The sequence below is a fragment of the Myotis daubentonii genome, chromosome 3, assembly GCF_963259705.1.
Source record: "Myotis daubentonii chromosome 3, mMyoDau2.1, whole genome shotgun sequence".
Classification (NCBI taxonomy): domain Eukaryota; kingdom Metazoa; phylum Chordata; class Mammalia; order Chiroptera; family Vespertilionidae; genus Myotis; species Myotis daubentonii.
Genome location: NC_081842.1, coordinates 196,893,307 through 196,919,519, shown reverse-complemented (window position 1 = coordinate 196,919,519; position 26,213 = coordinate 196,893,307). Strand labels below are relative to the sequence as shown.

Genomic DNA, 26,213 nt, shown 5'->3' with positions numbered 1-26,213 from the left:
ATGCCTTCCAGCTGAACAGCCTAAAGCTGCTCTTACCACCTCAAAATGTGAGCATAAGCAAGCAAGGAGGTTTGGGCTCCTTCCATTTTGCTGACAGAAAGATAAAAAGCATAAAAAAGACATGTCATTTGTTTAAATCTCACCAGCAGCCACAGATAGAGCCAGGCATCTGTGGGGTTTTTTCCCCACAGCCTCACCTTTTCCTATGGTCTGAAGGGGATTTTTGGTATTACAGCCTTGAGAAAGAGTACAAAAACCTCAGATACATACTAGTAGACATGCAAATCAACAAACATCAGAAGAAAAATCCACAGAACTTTCCTTTTTTTTTTCCAGTTTTCCTATTGTTTTCAGTTTTTTGTTTTTTACATACACTATTTGTCTCCTATTTCAGAATAAAAGCAAGTTATAGATAGGTAGCAAAATAGAAGCTGCCCATTACTGACTTTTACCTCAGTCCCTGGCTTACATGCAAGAATCCTGGAAACAAATAGCAGCTGACCACAGGGCTGGGAAAAAGGATACTGCCATGTACTGCCATGTAGAAGCACAGTAGAGAAATGAGTGGAATCAGATTGGACCTTAATGCTAATCAAACTCAACCCCGTCAGTTCATAGACTGAGGTTTAGAAAAAAAGAATAGATCCCTAACACCCTATCCATCTGAAACGCTGTTTTTAACCTTGGTTAAAAGCTCAGACTGCTTTTGTGACCTTGGGCAAGTTACTTAACCTCTTGGTACCTAAATTTTCTAATCTATAAAATAAGAGTAATTACAATATTTTTTATAAGGTTTAAATGGCCTTCTACTTGCAAAGAGCTCAGAACAGTACTAAACACATAGTAAGGGTTCAAAACCCAGTAGTTATTTTTCAAAACATCAACCTAGCCCAGATTAAATCCCATGAATGTTAAAATTCCTATATTAGAAATCTAAGAAAAATCAATTCACTTTGCCATTTTAAGCCAATGAAAAGGCTTCAACCTTGTTAAATGGCAACTACCTTTCATTCTCCTGAAGTCTTGAGTCAGTGACAGTGATGCTAAGTCAGAACCTGCATATGCATTTATATCGTAGGTGTTGTGCTACAATATTCATCACTATGTCTATGGTAGTGTCTAAAACTTGATTAATATCAGATCTGGTGGGGACACAAACACCCAAGAATAAGCTGCTGCACCGTGGTAGGCGCCACATAAGGGCACTGAGTGCAACCTTCTCTCCTCTCTGGAGGAATCTAAGAGAGCCTCACAGAAAACTGTAGGTCCCTAAGGATAGGCAGAACTCCAACACACTGAGAAAAGCATTCTAGGAAGCAAACAAAATACATATGGGTCAAGTCAAGGAACAGAGTAGAATGAGCCCTGACATGGAGGTTAGAAAATCTGCAATTCAGTGCAGTTTAGTAAATACACTGAGCCTCATTTTTCTCAGATATAAAATGAGGACAATATCATGTACATATGGTGTTTGGATGATACAGTACTTTGTAACATACAAGGAATTGTGCAAATATAAGGAGGATTACTCTAGAGTCAGCCTCACACTCTTATTAATCATATTCTAGAATGTTGAAACTAGTTCCCAAAAGGACTGTCTTTGAATAAAATTCTCCAAAAAGCCCTAATAGAGAAAGATCCTACAACTCATATTCAAATAAACCACAAAAAGTGTCAAAAGTATCGACCTATTAACCAGGAGGTCACGGTTCGATTCCTGGTCAGGGCACATGCTCAGATTGCAGGCTCCATCCCCAATGTGGGGCCTGCAGGAGGCAGTCAATCAATGATCCTCTCACATCATTGATGTTTCTATCTCCCTAGCTCTTCCTCTCTGAAATCAATAAAAAAAATATATTTTTAAAAAGTAAAGGTTTTGAGATATAAATTGAAGAAGAATTTCCCATAGGGAAAAGACAAGATGATAGTAGGTTCATGCTAGATTATTCCTGAGAAAAGGCAAAGAAAGACGGGTCCTTTCACTTAATGACAGAAATCCTAAAAATGTCTGGAGAACTGCCAGATAAGACTTTGAACAGGACTAACTGTGGTGGATCCTAATCTATTATGCAAGGGCTTTTGCCCTAAAAAGTTATTTGTGTTGTGACCACAATTAACTTCAGGGCTCAAAGAATCAATGGAACCACAGGCTATATTTTCAACCACTCTACAATTAAATTGGTATCTGTCAGAGTTACTCCTTTAAGAATGTAGAACCCATATAAGGAAAATAAAGGCCAATGGTAAACTTGAAGGATCCTAAATTTACCTGAAAGTGTAGTTCCCAGGGACGAGCTTACTTAGTTTTAATATGGCCGTATCTTCAGAAATCTTCTCTTCTCTCAGAGGTCCCTTTAGTTCTTCCCAATGGTACCTGACGATTTTATCATCATCAGTGCTTTCTTGATCATAAAGAAACATCGGTTACAACATGAGAGCGCCTGGTCTCAGCACTTACTCAGTTTACACAAACCAGGGCAACTACCTATAGAGATTTGAGGCTAGGGAAACTTCATGAAATTACAGGCTATCTCTCCAGATTATTTCTTCCCTATGAATATTGGGTCATTCTGTCTCTCTATGACTATTCCACTGCATAGTTTTCCAAGGACTCCAACACAGGCAACTCTGGTTAAAAAGTTACTGAATAAGAAAAGGAAAATAAAAAATTCTTAAATGCATGAAAAGATACTCAACCTCACTTAAAGGAAATGCAAATTTAAATTTCACTTGAGATACCATTTTTAAACCTATCAGATTGGTAAAGACCAAAGTTTCATGACACATAAATGGGTAAAGGTGTGGAGAAAGACGAACTTTCTTAAGTCATGGTGGAAGCATAAATTGATACAACCACAGTAAAGAGCAATTTGGCAAAATTTACCCTTTTCCCTGCATTCCTCTTCTAGGAATTTATCCTACAGATATCCTTACATATGTGTTCATCATCATACTTACAAGATTATTCACAGTAACATTATTTGTAATAGTGAAAGACCAGAAATAATCTAAATGGTCATCAGTAGAGATTGACTGAAAATAAGTATATATTCAAACAATGAAATTGTACATCCATATAATGGAAGGCTATGTAATTGTTAAAAGAAAAAAAGAATAAAGTATTTCACATATTGATTCAGAAAAATTATCCAACATATAGAAACAGGCATTGTACATAACAGTGTACATACTGTTTTATCATAAAGACTGTACATGCATCTTCTTATCTATGCATAAGATATCTTTGGAAAGATACATAAAGTAATACCATTGCTTGTCTGCAGAAAAACTGGATAGTTGGATGACAGGGATGGTAGAGATTCTTTTGCCCTGTACCTTTACATATTATTTAACTTTGACCTATTCAAAAATATAAAATGAAATGGTACTATATGAATCTTTCTACCACTCTCCCAAGTGCCTCTTCCTGTCCTGTCTCTTACCTCTTGGCCTGCGATTCTTCTAGCCTCCTCTTGTCAGAACTATCCACATGAAATGTCTAACACTGCTAGAGAGTCCTCTGCTAAAGCAGTGGCTACCTCTGCCAAGATAGTCAGGGTAACAGGGCCTTAATGGGTTTCAAGAGAAACCAAGCAAATATTGGTGAGATGATAGGCCTGAAACCTCCTACACACACATAGCCAGGATCAATGGCAAAGACCCAGAGACCCTCTCCTGTCCTCTGAAGAGACAATGTTAGGGAGCCCAGCAGGGTTGTGTGAGTCTCCAGGAGAAGGCTGAGAATCTTGTTAGGCAGTGACGGCTGGATGAGAGCTCCTCAGTTAAGACTCTCAGTTGCTCATCTTGCCATGATAGGAAAGAGTGTTGTTTCCATAACTGAGAATGGCAACTCCATCTAAGAAAATTTGAAAACCAGAAAATTTCAACTAAAATAATGCTAAATGCATGCATAATCCCACTTTCTTACCATCTCAGAATAGAAATGTTACTTCAAAGAAGCCACATGGGGGTTTTAAATAGGGTCTGTCTGGTTTTTACTTCCTTATCAGTTGCTTCAGATGGTTGGTCTTCCCATATTGTGGTCAAGAAGCCTAAGCAGAATGCTGGTCCAAATCTTTGACCAGAGTATCCAGTGAATGCTCTTCTAAAACATCGTGCCCAGTAAATACTCACGGCTGCCATCAATGACTGTAGAAGTGGTTGGCAGAGAAATCTCCTGGAACTGTGGTGACACAATGGCAACAGGAGGCTGATTTTTACGGGGCTCTGCAAGAAAATGACCCAGAAGGAATTAAAAGAGGGGCTTTGTAAATTATAAGAAGAGCAGGCCACCTCTGGGTGGATTATAAATGTTTCCAATACCTAATGTGCATCTGAAGCATCGTCAAATGTATAAGTCACAAGGTTGGCATTCTAACATAAGACACCCAGGAGTGTTTAAGCCTCTTGCAAGCCTGACTTTTCTTAAGACCACGCCCTGTGCATTCTTTCAATGCTCATGTGCTATCTAGTTTGTGAAAAGTACTAAAGTAGCAAGTGACTGCTTTCAGGCAAGCTGACCAGAGGTGGACAACCAATAAAATGTGTGCAATAAAGGCGTTGGAAAGCAAACTATCCCTGCCACAACTGTGCTGAAAAGATGAGTAATTTCTCAACCACCTGGGAGCTGACTATGTGGGAGGTGAGTAGGCCAGAGTGTTTGAAAGGTCACAAACCACTCACTCTAGCCCACCTGAATGACTGAGAGCCCAGTGGCCTTTTCATTGAGAAATGATCAAATGGTCTTTATGCTAAACACATTTTTAAGAAAGAGAAAGTATTACCTTGGCTATAAAATCAAAGGAATTAAAAGAAAATCTATTACTAACAAAGACAGAGAATAGTATTAAGAATTTGTGCCAATGTCTGGACCACTTTGCCAATTTCCCCCAAATATCTCTGAAAATGCAAAACAAGATACCTTGCTATCACACTGTAATCTACTGATCACTTAAAAAGAATAATGGAATTTGGTGTCCAACGTGAAGGAGAAATGGCAGGGATTCTGTGAGGAAGACTGTGTACAAAGACCCACATTTCTGGAAAGAGATCAGAAAGGGCCAGCGACTTGGCTGGTTCTCCTACATACTTTTCCTAGGTTCCTGGCTTTCTTGTATCTCTTAATTACCACACATGGTCCTCTCTCAGCATGGCCCACTGGAGAAGTAGTTCTCAGGCAGACGGGCTATTGCTCAGTGCCATACCGCACTGTAGGTCATGTGGCTAACATTTCCCTGCCCAGCGAAGTGTTCCAACTAAAACCAAAGTATATACTTTGCCACCCTATATCTTTTTCTACATTGAATTAGGAATTGCCCAATAAATGTATTTTTTTTAAAAAATGGAAATTAAAATCCCCTAAAATCAAATTTCCCTCTCCTTGGGAATCCTCAGAGGGAGCAATGGAGGCACAGTCAGGGCTGAGAAACATACCTGGCTTTACCGTCACGTTCACACAGCCTTCCCCATGGGAATTCTGACCATCTACAATCACTTTGAATTCATATAGGCCTTGAGTGAGCTGCAAAAAGGACAGAAAATCTTATGGTCAACCATAAAGAGGAGCAATTATACTTAAAATCACACATATGTGAACTTTCCCGTGATTCTTGCACTGTTTTCAAAATGGAGAAAGTAAACTAACCAAAGAGATGAAACTAAACTAAATGAATTATAAACTAAAAAACCATAGCCTTTAATGTGAATCTTATTACTAGCTGACTCTGGAACAACAGAAGGGATTTCAATATCTCTGTACTCCCATTTTCTTTTAAGAAAAACATTAAGGGCCCTACCATCCCGCTTCTCAGCGTTATGAAATTAAAACAATCATCTCTGCAAAGAAAAACATTTTGTAAAAATACTAAATAGCTCCCAAATATCTGACTATTTTTCCCTACTGACTTTCGCTAACTGTATAAACATAATATAAAAGAAAAAATAACCACCCAAATCCCACTGTCCTAACACATCAATTAATCCTATATCTCTTATTTCCTCCCAATCCTTAACCGCACAAAACAATAGTTTTAAACAGTCCATCCAATTCAACAAACATTTACTGAGAACCAATTATGTACCAGTTATTGTCCTAGGCCTGGGATTTGGAGATAAATAAGATCCCTGCCTTCAAGGAACTTGTATATCAATGGTATTCAGAGTCTAGCTAAAAATCAAAGTGTGAATCAAACGTTTTATTGTTCTTTCTTCCATTCATTTAGCATAAACACTTTTCCCATTATAATAATCTTTTTAATAGTCACTTTAATGGCTGCAAAGAAGTATATGAATAAATGTGCCATAATTCACATAAGCATTCCACATTGCTGGCTATTTGAATTGTTTCCAAATTTTTACTATTATAATCTACTAGTAGCCCTGTGCATGAATCCGTGCCCTTGCCGCCCTCCTGTAGCTCTCCACCTGCTGCCACCACCCCCCTCTTCCCTTTCCCTCCTCCCTCCCCGCTCATAGCTTGCTGCCCTGCCCCCTCCTGTAGCTCTCCGCAGCCCGCTTGTACCTCGCTAGTCCACCCTCCTGCTGATCCATGGTGTGGTTGTGACAGGCTTGGTCGTTATGCCTCAGGGTGTAATGGCTAATTAGCATATTCCTCTCTTATATAGGACTAGGGGCCCGGTGCACGAAATTCGTGCACTGGGTGTGTGTGTGTGGGGTGGGGGGTGTCCCTCAGCCCAGCCTGCCCCCTCTCACATACTGGGAGCCCTCAGGCATAGACCCCCATCACCCTCCGATCGCCTGATCGGCCCCTTGCCCAGGCCTGACGCCTCCGCCAGAGGTGTCAGGCTTGGACAGGGGACCCGCATCTCCCCCCGATCACTGGCTCTGGCCCCCGCCCAGGCCTGAGGCCTCTGGCCCAGGAATCATGCCTGGGCAGGGGACCCCCATCTCCCTCTGATCGCTTGCTCCATCCCCCGCCCAAGCCTGATGCCTCTGACCCAGGCTTCAGGCCTGGGCAAGGGGACCATCATATCCCCCCAATCCCCGGCTCTGCCCCCCACCCAGGCCTGATGCCTCTGGCCCAGGCATCAGGCCTGGGCAGGGGACCTCCCAGCCCCCCGCCCAGGCCTGATGCCTCGGCCAGAGGAGTTGACCCTCATCACCCTCCGATCACCAATTACTGGATTGGCCCCTTGACCAGTCCTGAGGCCTCCGGCAGAGATGTCAGGCCTGGGCAGGGGACCCCCAGCTCCCCGCGGTAGCAGGCTCTGCCCCTGCCCAGGCCTAACGCCTCTGGCTGAGGCGTCCGGCCCGGGCAGCGGGGACCCGCAGCTGCAGCGGCCCCGAGATCGTGGGCTTCGCTTTAGGCCCAGGCAAGGGACCCCTAGCTCCCGGGACTGCCAGCTTCGACCGTGCCCAGCTCCCATTGCTGGCTCCACCCCTACTTCCTGCTATCACTGGCCAGGGCGGAAAAGGCACCTGATTCTCCGATCATGGCTGGGGGGCAGGGCAAAGGCGGCCCCAGGGCTGCCTTTGCCCTGCCCCCCAGCTCTTAGCTCCCCCCTGGGTTTCCGATCACTGTCAGTGGCAGGGGGCTTCTTCCTGCTTTCCCTTCCGCTTCCCTGCATTGTGCCTACATATGCAAATTAACTGCCATCTTGTTGGCAGTTTACTGCCAATCTTAGTTGGCAGTTAACTGCCAATCTTAGTTGGCAGTTAATTTGCATATAGCCCTGATTAGCCAATGAAAAGGGTAGCGCCGTATGCCAATTACCATTTTTCTCTTTTATTAGTGTAGATTATTATGACATCCTTTGAATTACCTTCTTTGGATAAATGCTAACTGACTGCATATAGCATTTTTGACCACTTCCTTCTTTTTGTAATGCTCTCCCTTCCCTGGCTTTCACTTCCCTGCCCACTCCTCATTTTCTTCAATTTCCTCTTTCCCTTAATGATGGTGTTCCCTAACATTCCAATCACAGACCATTTATTTCTTCATTCTACACTCTCTGGATGATCTCATCTATTACCATGGCTTCAATTGTCATCTATTTGAAGTTGGTGTGTAAATTTATCTCTCTAGCCCAGATCTCCAATCCCTTACCCTTTGTTGGACACCTGCACTCAAATGTTTCACAGGTATCTCAAACTCACTCTGTTCAAAAATAAATTAATCATCTACAAATCTCTTATAAACCTGTTCCTCTTTCTGTGCTCATTTCAGTGAATATCACCATATTCACACCAATATCCACCAACATGCCTAAGTCAAAGGCTAGAATTATCCTAGACTTTTCTTCAATACCTTCACCCAATTAATTGATCATCAAGTCTTATCATCAAGTCAACCTCATAATATTTCTCCAATCCAATCACTTCTCCATTCACACTGCCATCACCTTAGTTTTTAACCATTCATCATAGCACAGTTGTTAAAGGCACTGCGGGGAGGGCTTTAGAGACAGAAAGTTCCTGTTCAAAAGTACCATTTAATAGTTCTGTAAACTTTGACCAAACCACTTTATTTTTCCAATTTTTTTATTTTACAATTTATAAAACATATATTAATATCTACATCTTGGGGGTGTTATGAATATTAAAATAATTACATAAAAGTACTGTTTCTAGCATATGGTATGAACTCAATAGTGGTTTTAAATTTTTATTTATTTAGGTTTTTTTTACTCAAGCTATTATCATTTCACACCTACATTTGTCAACAGATTCCTCAATGGTCTTCCTGGTTTGAGTCTTATCTCCTCTAATCTGTGGTCAGGGTGATCTTTCCAAACTGAAAATATGAACATGTCTTTCTCTTGCTTGAAATCTTTCAAAGGCTCATGTTCCCTCTGGACAAGATTCAAAGTCCTTACAAAGGCTCTGTGCAATCTGGCCTCTGTATCTCCCCAACTTACTTGTGCCACTGCTCTTTTCATACCACAGGGTCTAGTAAGGCTGAACCACATATAATTCTTTTCCCCACATTTTCTGTCTAATATTTGGCCCAGTGGACATATTACCTCCCCTGCTTATAGTATTATCACTGTACCCTTTATCCAGTTAAGTTAGAAACCTTTCATGACCCAACTAGACAAACTCTAAAAAATCTACTTTGACTTTCTAGGGTTTCAACATCCCCTACACTGACCTAGTGAATCCCATGTTATAATTACTTGTCTTCAGTCAGTATCTCTGGCAAATTAACTCACTGGTAACAATGCCTGCCACATAACTAGTGTACAATAAACAGGTGTTAAGGAAGGAAGAAAGAAAAGAAGGAAGGGAGTAAGGAAGGAAGGAAGTTAATTGCTTGACTAAAGAATATGTAAATTCTATGGCTCTTAATAACTACAGTGAGTCTAAAAAAAATGACTGAGCCAATTTACAGTCACGTGGCCACAAATAGCTTACCTTATTTACCAAATTCTAAAATTCTTATGTTACCCTTAAAAGCAGTTGAGCATACGTTTGCACTCAAAAGCTATCACCACCATGCTTATACAGTCTTTTCATCATAAATGAAAATTTGAGAATCACATACTAACAAATACTGGATGTCAGCCAGTCAAGATTTTTGAAGGATTCACTTCTGAAACATTATTTCCAACTTAAGTGTTGACAGAAAAAATTCTATATTATAAACTGTTTTAAATGGTCAACACCTCTAACCCGGTCCTGCAAATAACAGGATATGAATTCACCTTGGATAGTTTGAGGATCTGAGAATGTTTCCCTTCCATTTCTCCACTGTAGTCTTTAGGATGAGTAATCAGCTGCCAGTCGTAGGTGTAGGTTTCTCCTATGGAAGGACAGTTACAAAAATCATCAAAACACACACCTACACACAAAGAGGACAGCCACACAGCCTGCCAATAACAAATCTCTTCTAAACCTTGACAAGATCTTAGTTTTTAAGATTTCACTCCAAAACCTATAGGGAAACCAAACATTCTGTTGAAAAAAAGGGTATGTTATGCTAACTCAGCCATAGTCAGGGATTCTTCCACTTTCTCCCAGCAATGCTCAATACTGCCTCATATCCACCCTACTCAGGACCAACCCTCCCCCAAAATACCAGGTTTCTCTTGGTGTGGCATGCCAAAGAAAATGCATGCCCTACCAGCCACTACAGATGAACTCATTGGAAACAAAGGCCATTTTCTTGTAAAATTTCTTTTGCAACAAAGGAAAGCAATAACTTCTAAATAACATGTTTCAAAAATAGCTTTTTACAGAATGCTAACAATGCTCGACTCACTGAGGTCACCACACCCTGGTGAGTTAAAAGAGCTGCTTCATTCCAGCTGAGCGAAATAACACTGCAGAAGATGGCAGAGGATGGCCCACTTAAACAGCCCCACTGAAGTTAATTAAGATCAAATGAAGCATTAAATGGTCCTCATTTGTAGCTCAGACTATATGACTGGGTAAGGCAAAGATAGAATGCCATTATCTAAATGGAATCCATCCCCAGTTAAAGTGGTCTTAAATTTTGGGGAACAAAATGGATGTCTGGCTAGGAAAAAGTGGGATTTGGTAGGAAGGTTTAGTTTAAGTTACACCCCAAAGTAAAAAATAAAAGGAAACATAAGAAATCTCAAATGCTTAGCAGAGAATGCTCATCTTTTTCTTATTTCACAAGTTCAAAAGTTAAAGTTAACACATAGAACTTAATTCTAAGATAGCCTTCATCTTAAGACCAGATATTCTTTTATAAGCCCGAGATACAAGATCTATTATTCCACCTTCCTCTCCAAAACACTAGTTTTCTTTTGGCCAGTTGTCAGCCCACACAAATGTGCACGGAGAAGCTGGGCTAGGTAAGGAGCAGGGAGGAAGCAGTAGAAGTAGAATTGGTATAGGAGATGACATTTCTTTCAACTGTAGTTGAACATATTTTTCTACACAGAAACTAGACCCACACTAGTTTGGGAACTGACAATTTTATAATATATGTGGCTAACAACACAAATTTCCAAAAAGGACAATAATCCTAGGACAGAAAAGCTCAGGGGATGAATTATTCCTTACAGCCAGAAATTTATCCAAGGGTAGGAATGACTAAGTATAGGTCTGTTAGACAGATTGCTGGTTTTAATAATTTAGGGCAGTGGTTTTCAAAACTGTGCCTCCAAACCCTGAAGGGATCTTTAGAGATGCGTCAGGGGCTGCCACAGAAGGGGGATGACGAGCAGGCATAGCTGGTCCTACCCTCACTGTCCCCACCCTTTGAAAGTTTGAAACATCCACTTTATCTGATTAAAGGCTGAAGAACCTGGGGAATGGAGAGTTGAAAAGAATCTCTTTCTGAACTGATGTGCTTTAGAATACTGAAATACAAGGCAATATTAACCCACAGAAATGTACATGCAAACAGAGGTTAGAAAAGAAAATACAGTACAGCCTAGCATATCTTTCACCAAAGAGTGGAAGCAATGGCAGCTCAAGGCAGTTCTTTCCTCACCATCACCTTCAAAGACCATCAAACCCATTCATCTTAGCACCAGAGGAGGAGAGAAAAAAGCTTCTTTACTCTGGCTGGTGTGGCTCATTTGGTTGGAGCATGATCCTGTACACTGAAAGGTTGTGGGAAGGCAACCGATAGATGTTCACGCTCACATTGATGTTTCTCTCTCTCCTCCCTCACTCCCTCCTTTCCCCTCTCTCTAAAGTCAGTAAGTATAACTTTGGGTGAGGATAAAAAAAATACAAAAAACTTCTCTAGAGGAAGGTGGAATGAATTGACAAAGAAAACTCAATTTGAGGACAGAAATATACAACAGAGAGGGAGGGCATTTAGGTTCTGGATTTGATATGAGGCCCAGAAAGTAGAAGTACTGTACTGGAAATGTGTATACCTAAAATGGAAGTACCTCTTCCTGAATCGAGTATGGCATTCTACTTGACTAATCTTATAAATGACAGTAATATAGACCCAATGCAATCATTTTCCATCACAGTGTGTTCACTTCATGTCATAGTCTTAAGAGAATATGTATGTGAAGTCAAATCTTGGTATATTAATGTACATTTCAAAGGTGAAAGTGATGTTCATATTATAAAAGTTTTCTTAAACAATGAATTAATCATCCCTTAATTTATGTATTTTATAAATTTGAGTTTTATATATTATATTGGACCTGTCTTTTTTTTTTTAAGTAACAAATTTACAGTAGCACGTATCACATATATATTTGTGCACATGCATGCTATATCCTATTCTCATAGGATTGATGCAGTGAGTAAATGAGTTAAGATATGTAGATTATAAATTAAGACATTATAAATTAAAACATTTCATTATAAATTAAAACATTACCCAAATGTAAGGGGATGTTTTACTACCTTCAAGTGGCTCTTGGAGAACATATGCATTTAACTGGACTGCATTCTTAGGCAGGGTAATCTGGACATTCTCTCCAGCAGATATGACCAGTTTCTTTATAACTGCAAACAAAGAAAATATACAAGAGATAAGAAATTAGACTCGCTCAGCCAGTGTGGCTCAATGGTTGAGCATCGACCTATGAACCAGGAGGTCATGGTTCAATTCCTGGTCAGGGCACATGCCCCGGTTACTGGCTCGGTCCCCAGTGGGGAGCGTGTAGGAGGCAGCCAATCAATGATTCTCTCTCATCTCCCTCTCCCTCTCCCTTCCTCTCTGAAATCAATAAAAATATATATTAAAAAACAAAAAGAAATCAGACCCAAGCTATCTCATTTCTATCCTTCCGTGGCCAAATTTCTTTGATAAACAATATTCAGCTACTGCCTTCATATCTTCATTATTTATCCACTCTAATTGCCTGAAATTTGATTCTGCCTCCACTTTTCCACTGAACAGGATCTTTTGAGGCCATTAACAAACTGCTTCTTGGCAGATCAAACAGCTTTCTCCACCCTCATCCTTCACTTCCGTGGCATCTAATACTGCTGACTGCCTCTATATATTTAAACGTTGCTATCACGACACCATATTCTTCTACTTTTCTTCTTTTCTCTAAGTTTTTCTACACTGTATTTTAACTGTGGTCTACCTTTAAGCTCTGTTTGTATAGAGCTCAATAAACACAGCTTAACTGTTTCAAGAATCATCTTCACGCTGATAAATAATTTTCTAAATAAAATACATATATGGCCCTAACCGGTTTGGCTCAGTGGATAGAGTGTCGGCCTGCGGACTGAAGGGTCCCAGGTTCGATTCCAGTCAAGGGCATGTACCTTGGTTGCAAGCACGTCCCCAATAGGGGGTGTGCAGGAGGCAGCTGATCAATGTTTCTCTCTCATTGATGTTTCTAACTCTCTATCCCTCTCCCTTCCTCTCTGTGGAAAATCAATAAAATATATATTAAAAAAAATACATATATGAAGGCCCTGGCCAGGTAGCTCAGTTGATTGGCACATCATCCTGATACTCCAAGCTTGTGGGTTCAATCCCCGGTCAGGGCACATGCAAGAATCAATCAATGAATGCATAAATAAGTGGGACAACAAATCAATATTTCTTTCTCTCTCTCAAGTCAATTAAAAAACAGATATGAAGTTTCTAGAAGAAAAGCATGTGTCAATCACAAAGCCAGACTTACTTCCATTCCAACTTGCAAGAATCTTCACTATTCTTCCTTCTGTTAGCTCTCCCCACTCTAATCCATTCTGTTTTCCTAAAATACCCACCATCATTAGTTTTTCTAAAATATTCACCCACCATGTTACTCTCCTACTCAAGATGCCCACCCCACCATGTTTAAGGCCAAATTCATAACCTGGTACTAGAGAATCATTATCCTCTAATTATACCATCTCATGCTTTCTACCCAATTCTGTCTCTAGTTATATTCATTTTCTGTCTTGTGTTCCCATTGAAGTCTACTCTTTAAAAAAAAAAGTATTTATTTTAGAGAGAGAGGAAGGGTGAGGGAAAGGGAGAGAAACATCAATGTCAGAGAGAAACATGGATTAGTTGCACCTCAACTGGGGTTGAACCCACAACCTGGGTATTGTGCCCCGAACAGGAATCAAACTAGTGACCTTTCTGTGCACGGGACAACAGTCAAACAACTAAGCCACACAGTCAGGGTATTGAAGTCTACTCTTTGGGAATTCAACTGGGGTGTGAGTTTTCTTTATTCTAAATACAGTACTTTGCTTTTAGTTCAAAGCCACTCTTCTCTCCAAGAAATTTTCCCAGACCATTTCAGTTCAAACTGATCTTCTTCTTGAACTACTTTAGCATTTTTTGAACACCACATCAGTTAATAGCTATATACTGTCTTTTATACCATTCACCAGCTATTTCATAGATGTTAGGATTTCTCAACTTTGACACTTTGGACCAGATAATTCTTTGTTGTGGGAAAAATTGTGTCCTTGTATTCTAAGATGTCTAGCAGGATCGCTGGCCTCTACCCACCAGATGTCAGCAGCACCCCCTTCTCCATAGTTGTAACAGCCCAAAATATTTACAGGCTGTTGAGAAACACTGATTATATTAATCTTATTTCTCTGCCAATAATTGTTCATTTGGTATGGGACCTTAGAACTAGAGAGCTTAAAACAAATAACTGGCTAGTCCACCTACATTTCAAGACTAAACGTGAGAAAGCTTCCTAGACAAATATGAAATTTGAAATTTATCTGTCTGCTTGGGAACACTGCATGCATTGGGAGAAATAAAATCTCCAATATGGAAGCTTCACCAGTTAGACACCCCAGGAGGTGGAAATAGAATTCTCTGAAGTGACTCTCGAAAAAAGAAAAGAAAGAAATCGCTATGCTAAGATAAAGTATAATGGACAAAAATGCAATACGGCCCAAACCTTTCACAATTATACCAAAAATGACAGGCATTTTGTCTGAATAAAAAGGTTACTTTAGTGCCACAGGATTAAACCCAAATTTTTACATTATTTACAATTTAAAAAGACCCTTGGAAATTAAAATTTGGCAAAGAATCATTTTTACTGGCTTTGCTTCACCCTTTTGACTTTTTTGGGAGTTGAAGATCAACTTGGTTTCCTTGATTAACCATTTCCTGATAATACCTTAGAGCAGCATTCATGAAGCACAGACTTGTTCAGGCAATATTCTAAGTATAAATCTTCCTATGGGTTGCTTTAAAAAAATAAAGATGCTGTCAAAATCAGAGATAAATATCTGGCCTACACTCAGCTATACAGAAGGCAAATAGGTGCACAGATCCAACTGTTTCTTCCCAGTGGCCTCTGCTTGCTTGATTCCTTGAACATTACTTAATTGAATGTTATGCCTTTAAGTCCCAGGCACAGTGGAATCTGTCTCTGAGAAAATGAGCTTCATAAACTCCCATAGGTTGGGGCCTGTTGAGAAAAGGACTGAGAGCCTCCAATCCTATGATTACAGGGATACTTACAGGATTATTTTTTCTCTAACCTACAGAATTAAAAGGAATGCTTCCCTCCTTTCTTTCCACTAAAAGGGAACATTTCGATCAAATGTTCTACTTTCCCATCCTATCTCCACGGGCAGAAGCAAAGGGCCTCACCTGGAAATGGTGCAGAGGTGCTCTGGAAAGAGGTGTGTGGGGTAGGGGTAGCATAACTGTAGGAGGGAGTCACTGGCAGAGGGATAGCAATCTGGGTTATCGCAGGGTTTTTTACTTGCTGAGTGCTAGACGTAGTACCCAGATCCTCTGACGTCTCAGGTTGGACTGATACAGTCTTTGACCAAACAGGAATCTCCCCAGCCAGATCTGTGGTTAAGGGATTGGAAATTGTAACTGCCTTGTGGACCTAAAGAAATGCAAAAATTCAATTGAGTAGGCAAAGTTATACAGCCTGTGTTTTAGGTTATGTCTCATAAAATTGCACATTAAATGTTTTTAATGTAAAGCTGTCAAAAATATTAAAGAAACTAATCTCATCATCCAAACTAAAGTGTTAAAATGATGATATAAATCTTCCTAGTCTTTTTTCTATGCAAAGAGTTTTGCTTACAACAAAATAGTAATAATCATACTATGTATAGTACTTTTATCTTCTTTTCTCACTTAACATTTATACTCAATTTTTCTACATATACTTATTAAGTACCTATTATGAAACAGACCTTCTGGATCCAAAATATAAATATAACATAATCACTGTAGTCAAAAGTGCACAATCTAGCGGGGGAGAGAGAACTTAAAACATAGTAAGCCAAAATGGTAAATATATTTATAAAAGTTATGATGAACCAAAGAATCATAATCTGAGAGCATTTAACTCTGAAAGGGAACATGTAAAGAAGGATGTTTAAAATAAAGGCTCGCTGGCTCAGCCGGTGAGGCTCAGTGGTTGAGCATTGACCTACAAACCAGGAAGTCACAATTCAATTCTCCAGTCAGGACACATGCCCAGATTGAGGGCTCGATCTCCAGTGTGGGATGTGCAGGAGACAACTGATCAATGATTCTTTCTCATCAATGATGTTTCTATCTATCTCTCCCTCTCCCTTCCTCTCTGAAATCAATAAAAAAAATAAATACATACATACATACATGCATGCATGCATGGTATCTGGAGGAGGAGAGTCCTGAGCTGAGTTTTAAAAGGTAAAACTAGACAAAAACTTAAGGTGAGAGATGAGTACAGGTACAAGAAATGAGGTTAACATGGTGTGTATTGGGAACTGAGAATCATAAGCAAAAAGAAAGGCAGGAAGTAATGGAAAATGAGCCAAAAAGATAGTCAAGGGTCCGACTAAAGAAGACAGAATATGGTATTTTAATGAGCCAGTTAAGGGTGAGCAATTAAAGGGTTGTATGCAGGGAAGTGACACGTTCAGCTTTGTTTTAAATGGATCATTCAGGTTGCTGCCCAGTATATGAGTTTAAAGAAGACAACTGCCGGAATACTACTTAGGAGAGTACTGTGTTCATCCAAATGAGAAATGATGAGTGCCTAAACAAAGGTGGTGGTATGGATTTTTTAAAAAATCAACTTAACTGAAGTATAATTTACATAAAATCAACAGCACACATTTAAAGTGTATAGGTCAATGAGTTTTGAAAAGCATATACACCCATGTAACTGTAATCAAGAGAGAACATTTCTATCAGCCCCAAAAGTTGGTTTTTGCCCCTCTGCAGCAAATTCCTGCCTCAATTTAGGCTCAGGCAGCCACTGATTTGTTTTCTGTCACCTTTTACTAGTTTGGCTTTCTTATATTTCATATTTTTAAAAAATCTTATAAATACTATTTTTGTTTTTGGCTATTTTCATGCAACATGTTTTTTTTTTTTAAATATATTTTATTGATTTTTTTATAGAGAGGAAGGGAGAGGGATAGAGAGTTAGAAACATCGATGAGAGAGAAACATCAATCAGCTGCCTCCTGCACACTCCCCACTGGGGATGTGCCCGCAACCAAGGTACATGCCCTTGACCAGAATCGAACCCGGGACCCTTGAGTCCGCAGGCCAATGCTCTATCCGCTGAGCCAAACCGGTTAGGGCTCATGCAACATGTTTTAAAGATTCAGCAATAATTGTGCATATCAGTAGTTCATTCCTTTTTATTACTAAGTAATATACCATTATAGAGATATCAAAATGTACTTATCCATTCATCTATTCATAGATTTAAGTCGTTTTCAGTTCTTATAAACAAAGGTGTTATTAATATTTCAATACAAATGTTTCTGTAAACATGTTTTGATTTATTTTGGGTAAATATTTATAAGTATGTATTGCTAGTTACATATAAGTGTTACGTTTAACTTTATAAGAAACAGTGAACTGTTATACAAAGTGGCTGTACCATTTTGCATTTCCACCCAAAAATGTATGAGAGTTCTAGTTGCTCTACAACTTCACCAATATTTGGAATTCATCTTTTTTTTTTAAAACATATTTTATTGATTTTTCAAAGAGAGGAAGGGAGAGGGATAGAGAGTTAGAAACATCGATGAGACAGAAACATCAATCTGTGCCTGAAACCAAGGTACAGTACATGCCCTTAGCCAGAATCGAACCTGGGACCTTTCAGTCCGCAGGCCGATGCTCTATCCACTGAGCCAAACCGGTTAGGGCAGGAATTCATCTTTTTATTTTTTGTTACTCCAATGGTATTTCACTATGACTTATTTTGCAGTTTCCTAATGACTAATGAGGTTGAACATATTTTCATGTGTTTATTGGCCAGTCATATATGTTCTTTGGTTAAGTTTATTTAAATCTTTGTTCATTTTTTTACAACTTTAGTAAGGTATAACTGAGACACAATAAACTGAACATATTTAAAGTCTACAATTAGGTAAATTTTGACATGTGTGTACACCTATGAGGCCATCACCACAATAGGATAATGAACATATCCATCACATCCAAAGATTCCTTATGCTCTTTTGTAACCCCTTCCCTTCCCTCCCTCTTCCCCAAACAACCACTGATCTGCTTCCTGTCACTATAGATTAGTTTGCATTTCCTAGATTTTTAGATAAATGGAATCACACAGTATAGCTTCTTTCACTCAGCAAAATTATTTTGCTCTTTACCCATGTTGCTATGTGTATTAATAATTCTTATGACTGCTAAGTAGCATTCTGTCTGATTCATTCACCAACAGATGAACAATGGATTGGATTCCAGTTTTTGGCTACTACAAATTGAACTGTTATAAATATTCCTCTATAAGGCTTTGTGTGAACACATCCTTTATTTTCTCTTGGATAAATACCTATGAGTAGACTACCTGGTCATATGGAAGATATACCTTTTGATTAAAAAAAAAAAAAACCACAACTGCCAAACAATTTTCCAAAGTTTTGTATCATTATATTGTCCTGCCACCAGTGTGAGCATTCCAGTTTTCTACAACCTTGCCAAAATTTGGTGTAGGAAGTCTTTTTAAAATTGTAATCCTCACCAGAGGACATGCTTAGAAAGAGGAAGAAAGAGAGAGAGAAACATCAATGTGAGAGAGAAACACTGATCGGCCGTCCTCTGCATGTACCCTGACCAGGGATCAAATCCACAACCTAGGCCAGTGATGGAGAACCTTTTGAGCTCGGCGTGTCAGCATTTTGAAAAACCCTAACTCTGGTGCCGTGTCACATATAGAAATTTTTTGATATTTGCAACCATAGCAAAACAAAGACTTATATTTTTGATATTTATTTTATATATTTAAATGCCATTTAACAAAGAAAAATCAACCAAAAAAAATGAGTTTGCATGTCACCTCTGACACGCGTGTCATAGGTTCGCCATCACTGACCTAGGCACATGCCCTGATTGGGAATGGAACTGGCAACCCCTTGGTTCATAGAATGCTCCACCAACCTAGCACTCGGCAGGGCAGGAAGTCTTTTTAATTTTAGCCATTATTAAGGTATATAGTAGCATCTTATTGTGGTTTTAATTTGCATTTTCCTAATGATTAATGATGTTGAGCATCTTTTCATATATTTGTTGGACATCTGTATAACTTCTTTGGACAATCTGTTCATAATATTAGTTTTCTAACTGAGTTATAAAGAACTCTTTATATATCCCACAAATAAGTCCTTTGTTCGGCAATTAATTTGTAAATATGTTTTCCCAGATTGTAGCTTGACTTTTCATATATCTTGGTAGCATCTTTTAAATAACAAACGTTTATAATCTTGATGAACTCGTTTATCATTTTTTCTTTTTTGTTTTATGCTTTTAGTGACTCATTCATTCATTCAAGATCACAAAAATGTTCTCCTGTGTTTTCTTCTACAAGTTTTATGGTTTTCACTCTTAAATTTAGGTCTATCTTCCATTTTAAGCTTATTTTTTATGTGTGATGTGAGGTAAGGGTCAAGGTTCATGTTTTTCCTTACCATTATCCAATTATTCTGATACCGTGTACTGAAAACAGTATTCTTTCCCCACTGAATTGCCTTGGCACATCAACTGACCTTATTTGTATGAGTCTATTTCTGGATTCTATTCTGTTTCATTGATTTAGTTTATACTAATACCACTGTTTTGATTACTGTAGCTTTATAGTAAGTCTTAATGTTAGATAATTTAAGCCCTCCAATTTTATTGTTCATTTTCAAATAATTTTAATCATTCCCAACCCATGAACATGAACATGACTGTATTAGTTTCTTAGGGCTGCCAGAACAAGTTACCACAAACTTGGTGAGTTAAAACAACAGAAATTTATTCTCTCCTACTGGTAAAGGCTAGAAGTACAAAGGCTAGTGACGCAGGGGGTCCCTCGGGGGTGAGGACAACAGAGCCCCAACGCGCTAACGTGTCTGCATACACAACTCCGGAGACCAGGTTCGGTGACGCAGATCCGTTTTATTGTGGAACTACAGGGGTATATATAGCATGAGGGGACCAATCAGAGGGAGACACGTTGCTACAGGCGACCAATAGCTGAAAGGCTGGGGTACTGTGCACGTGGCTCTAGGAGTTCGTTGAGGCAGGCGTTGCTACTTCCTGGTGTGCCGAGGAAGCATGTCATGGTGGAGTGTGCTCACACCATTGCATCAGCTGCAGCGCTGAGACATACTTCCCGAGCTCTACAGTACAAAAAGCATGGCCACATTCCCTCTGAAATCTCCCTCTGTGCCTCTTCCAGCTCCCAGAGGCTCTTAGCATTCTTTAGCTTCTGGCAACATAATTCCAATCTCTGTCTCCATTTTCACCTGGCCTTCTTTCTTGTGTCTCTGTGGGTCCAAATTTCCCTCTCCTTTTTCTTATAAAGATGCCAGTCACTCGATTTAGGGCACACTCTAAATACAGGATGATTACATCTCAAGATCCTTAACAAATTATACCTACAAAAAACCTGGTTCCAAATAAAGACATATACTGAGGCTTTAGGTGTACATGATTTTGGGAGGAACACTATTTAACCCATTACAATGGTATATCTCTCTCCATTTATTTAATTCTTTATTTTCTCTCAGCAATGTTTTATAGTTTTCTATAAAACTATTTCATGTTTTTTGGATGTTATAATACATTTTAAAACTTTAATTCTCAATTATTCATTGCTAATATATAAACACAATTGATTTTTGTATATTGATCTTATATTCCTGCAACCTTGCCAAATTCACTTAATTCCAGTAGCTTTTATGTACATCCACTGGAATTGTTCTAGGTACATGATTATTTCATCTGTGAATAAAGGCAGTTTTTTTCTTCATTTCCAAATTGTATTTCTTTCACTTTCTTGCATTATCACATTGGCTAGGACCTCCAGTACAATGCTAAATAAAAGTGGTTAGAAAAAAAAAGTGGTTAGAACCATTCTTTGTTGTGTAATTATTATCTCATTTTCCTTTAAGTCTTTGAGCACAGATTCTTTTAATTTTTAAACATATTTTAACAGTTCCTTTGAAGTGTTTGCTAAGTCTAACAGGTGAGTCCACTCAGAATTTATTTATGTTGATTATTATTTTTCCCCTGAGCATGGGTCACACTTTCTTGATACTTTTTTGCATGTCTTATAACATCTGGTTACAAACTAGAAATTTTAGATAACATACTGTAGCAACTCTGGATTCTGTTTTATTTTTCTGAAGGGCTGTTATTTTTAGTAACTTCCCTGTACTTAAACTATCTCTCTCTCTCTCTCTCCCCTCTCCCTCTCTTACACACACACACAGTATGATTCCATTGATGTCTCTGCTCAGTTTTCTTTTTAATTCTTATTTTTACTTTAGCCTGGGTTTCTAGGTATCACCTTAAGTATCTGCATAGTTTAGCAGTCAGCCAATGGTTTTGGTAGAGGTCAAACACCTGAAGCTCATAAAGCTTCACCCTCTAACTCAGTGGTTCTCAACCTTGGCTGCACATTAGAATCACCTGGGAATCTTTTTAAAATCCTGACTTCTGGGCATTATCCTCCGGAAATTCTGTTTCTTTGTTACTAATGTTGTGGCCTCACCCCATAACAAAGAAATAGAATTTCCGGAGGATGAGGCCCAGAAATCAAGATTTTAAAAAGATTTCCAGGTGATTCTAATGTGCAGCCAAGGTTGCGAACCACTGCTCTAACTAATCCATCTGTGTATTGCTAGAGGCATGCATTCAAAATTTCAGCCAATTCTTAAATCTCCCTAGTTGTTTTTTTTAATATATTTTACTAGAGGCCCGGTGCACAAAAATTTGTGCACTGGGGGGGGGGGGGGCGGGGGGTCCCTCAGCCCGGCCTGTGCCCTCTCGCAGTCTGAGACCCCTTGGGAGATAACGACCTGCTGGCTTAGGACTGCTCCCGGGTGGCAGAGGGCAGGCCCAATCCCTAGGTGCAGCCCCTAGTTGGGCTCAGAGCAGGGCCGATTGGGGAGTTGGGGCGCCGCCCCCTGTCATGCACAGAGCAGGGCAGATTGGGAGGCTGCGATGCCACCCTCAGTCACGCTCAAGGTAGGGCCGATTGGGGGGTTGGGGCGCCTTCACCTGTCATGAACAGAGCAGGGCCGATAGGGAGGTTGTGGCCCCGCCCCCTGTCACACACAGAGCCACAGGGCGATCAGGGGGTTTGGGCGCTGCCCCCTGTCACACTGATCCCGGTGTCGGGAAGCCTCTCAGCTCCGCTGATCCCAGTGCTGGGAGGCATATTACCCTTTTACTATATAGAATAGAGGCCTGGTGCATGGGTGGGGGCGAGCTGGTTTGCCCTGAAGGGTGTCCTGGATCAGGGTGGGGGTCCTCACTGGGGTGCCTGGCCAGCCTGGATGAGGGGATGATGGCTGTTTGCAGCTGGTCACACACCCTTCAGGGTGGGGGTCCCCACTGGGGTGCCTGGCCAGTCTGGGTGAGGGGCTGAGGGCTGTTTTCAGGCTGGGACTGATGCTCCCAACTGCTCCTTTTTTCTTTTTTCTTTTTTATTCTGGGCCAGCTTTAGCTCTGAGGCTTGGCTCCAGCTCTGAGGCCTCAGCTGCTGAAAACAGGTATCTGGTTTGTTTCGGTTCTATAATCGAAACTCTGTATCTCTGAAAGCTGGTTTCTGGGGTTTTGTTTAGCGTCTATATTTGTTACAATGTTTGAAACTGCAGGCTCAGAGGCCTGCAGTGGCAGGCAGGGAACGTTGGAGTCCTCCGTCACTGAAGCAAGCAAGCCTCATGTTAGTTTCAAGCTGCCTGGCTGCCGGTTGCCATCTTGGCTGACAGTTAATTTGCATATCTTGCTGATTAGCCAATGGGAAGGGTAGCGGTAGTACACCAATTACCATGTTTCTCTTTTATTAGATAGGATTGATTTTTTTAAAATTTTTTTACAGAGAGGAAGGGAGAGGGAAGGGAGAGGGATAGAGAGCTAGAAACATTGATCAGCTGCCTCCTGCACACCTCCTACTGGGGATGTGCCCGCAACCAAGGTACATGCCCTTGACCGGAATCAAACCTGGGACCCTTTAGTCCACAGGCCAACGCTCTATCCACTGAGCCAAACCAGTTAGGGCTCTCCCTTGATTTTTGCTTTTTATCAGGCTCTCTTGGGTCTCTCTTGAACATGCAGATAGTTTCTCAGTCAGCTAGAGATATGTAGAGAGCTTATCTTAGCCCTTCCGTGACTCTCTTTTTAAATATATTTTTTATTTCAGAGAAGAAGGGAAAGGAAGAGAGGTAGAAACATCAATGATGAGAGAGAATCACTGATCAGATGCCTCCTGCATGCTCCCTACTGGGGATCAAGCCCGAAACCCAGGCATGTGCCCTGACCAGGAACTGAACCGGGACCTCCTAGTTCATGAGTCTATTTGCATATTACGCTTTTATTAGATAGGATTTTTTTTATTGATTTCAGAGAGGAAGGGAGAGGGAGAGATAGAAACATCAGTGATGAGAGAGAATCATTGATCAGCTGCCTTCTGCATGCCCCTTCTGGGGATCAAGCCCACAACCTGGGCATGTGCTCTTGACGAGAATCGAACTCGGGACCCTTCAGTCCACAGGCCAATGCTCTATCCACTGAGCCAAACTGGCTAAGGCCCGGCCCAATCAGAAAGAAGTACTCATGCTAGTGGTTGTAGGGCAGGTATTTCAGCTTCTTCTTGTCATATTCAATGGGCTGCCATTCACCCAGGATGAACATGCGCAGCATGTTCACATCTGGATCCTTCTGAAAAATGTTGGATTTGGTGTGATGCCTCACCAGTTGGGAGAGGCACCCTTTAAGTGGCCAATGATGAACTTATGGATGATGTGGTTCTACATGGACTTCTTTCAGACAGAGAGGTGGCTGTAATCATGTTGCAGCCAGCCAGCTTGGGCCTGAGAGGTAGCAAGGACAAAGGGTGTGATGACGGTTGGGATCCAGCCATTGCCGAAGTAAAAGATGGTGAACCAAGCGATGCTCTCCATGATGATGATGTGGGCCAGGAGGAGGAGGAAGAAAAAGATGGTTGCTCTTGAATAGGTCATGTCCTCAGCAGTCTTCTTCAGGGCCTGGAAGTCCTCAGTGATCTGGGAGTTCTTGCCCTGGTCCTGGCTGGGTTCCTCTGTTGCCAGCTCACCAATCAGCAGGGGCTTCATGAACTCGCACACAAAATCAAGGTCACGGTGAAGGTGCAGAAGGCATCTGTAGCATCTTCCCCTGTGTAGTGCCCAATGACCTGGTGGCCTCTGCGGGTGCCAGCTGGACCATTTGGTGATGTTGTAGACCTTGTGGTCGATGATGAGCCACTTGGTGCACAAGATTGTGCTTCTGAATTTCCTCCCAGCTGAAGGTGGGCATCAGTGCCTTGTGCTTGGTGGCCCCCTCACCCTGGTTCCTCTCCTTCCCCATGTTGCTTATTGACCAGGATCCCTCATGTACTGAGGCCTCAGTTGCCCAAGTTCTTAATTTTTCTAACAAAAACATCACGGATCAAATAATTAGAATGGCAAGTGTTTTCTATGTCTTTTCCAATACTATCTAGAATCAATTTATTGACCACCTCTTTCAAAGTCCTTGTCTGCACCTCTTGGGTCATGATTTCCATCATCTTCTAGATTTGGTGGACCTGTTGATGCTGAGCACAGGAGGTCTTCCAAATCTGATGCTTTTTTTTAATAAAACCCACACAGAATAGAAGGAAATAACCATCGGTAGTCTTGACATCAACATGAGCTTCAATCATGGTCTGCCATTTTTTGCCCATGAGCCCTTTGAGTGCCAACCAATATCCTAGGAACTATGCTAAAATTGCCAAGGCTTATTTGCTGATTTTACAGCAGTTTAGGAAAAAAATTATGAATCGCAAGTAAATGAAGTTACATATTCAAAAACTTAAGGAAACCTTTACCACATTGACATATTTAGCAATATCATCATCACTAATAAAAGCAGACTTAGAACTGGACACCATTTCAAAGCTTTGATAGTGCTCCCGGCACTTTTAGCAAAAGACAGAAGGAGCGCGATCGCACTCCCTGGCACTCTAGGGGTGAAGCAAGTACATTTTGTCACAGGTAAGAGCCATCCACAGGAAATTAATCAGGCCGTTTTTGCCATGAATATCCTTAGTAATTAGCTTGAATTTTCTAAATGCAAATTCATCATTCTGCAGACCAGGTAGGCTCACTTCAAAAACACGATCCATAAGCCCTAGCCCAGCAGCTCTCAACCTGTGGGTTGTGACCCCTTTGGCGGTCGAACGACCCTTTCACAGGGGTCACCTAAGACCATCCTGCATATCAGATATTTACATTATGATTCATAATAGTAGCAACATGACAGTTATGAAGGAGCAACGAAAATAATTTTATGGTTGGGTCACAACATGAGGAACTGTATTTAAAGGGCCAGAAGGTTGAGAACTACTGCCCTAGCCAGTTTGGCTCAGTGGATAGAGCATCAGCCTGCAGACTGAAGGGTCCCGGGTTCGATTCTGGTAAAAGGCACACGCCTGGGTTGCAGGCTCAATCCCCAGTGGGGGCGTGCAGGAAGCAGCCAATCAATGATTCTCTCTCATCATTGATGTTTCTATCTCTCGCTCCCTCTCTGAAATCAATAAAACATATACAGTGGGGCCTTGACTTACGAGTTTAATTCGTTCCGAGACCGAGCTCGTTAACTCAAATTACTCTATCAACTCAATGCAAAAAATCGGCGGAGAGACAGTTGGTATCTCAAAAAACTCGTTAGTCGGGACACTCGTAAGTCAAGGCCCCACTGTACATTAAAACAAACAAACAAATAAACCCACAATCCATGAGACCATTAGATGCGATTTTGGTTTCCTTGAGTTCTCCTGACTAGTGTTTTAGCTGGTGCTTTCACTGACCACCATGATACTGCTCACACAGCCAAAAGGATATTTCTT

The 26,213-nt window shown here is 40.6% G+C and overlaps 1 protein-coding gene and 1 pseudogene across 9 annotated transcripts in view; both read right to left on the bottom strand.

Moving 5' to 3' along the window:
- The window catches only part of KIAA0319L (KIAA0319 like), a 127,170-nt gene that overhangs the window by 23,961 nt on the left and 76,996 nt on the right, over positions 1-26,213 (bottom strand). For all 9 annotated transcript variants that reach the window (XM_059690241.1, XM_059690234.1, XM_059690235.1 and 6 more), the window contains 6 exons: positions 15,482-15,728; positions 12,307-12,408; positions 9,663-9,760; positions 5,434-5,521; positions 4,135-4,227; positions 2,270-2,402 (listed from right to left, as the gene is read on the bottom strand). In XM_059690241.1, the coding sequence (XP_059546224.1) occupies positions 2,270-2,402; positions 4,135-4,227; positions 5,434-5,521; positions 9,663-9,760; positions 12,307-12,408; positions 15,482-15,728 (761 nt within the window). The remainder of the gene's footprint in view (positions 1-2,269; positions 2,403-4,134; positions 4,228-5,433; positions 5,522-9,662; positions 9,761-12,306; positions 12,409-15,481; positions 15,729-26,213) is intronic.
- Positions 23,234-25,034, bottom strand: LOC132229522 (acyl-CoA 6-desaturase-like; annotated as a pseudogene).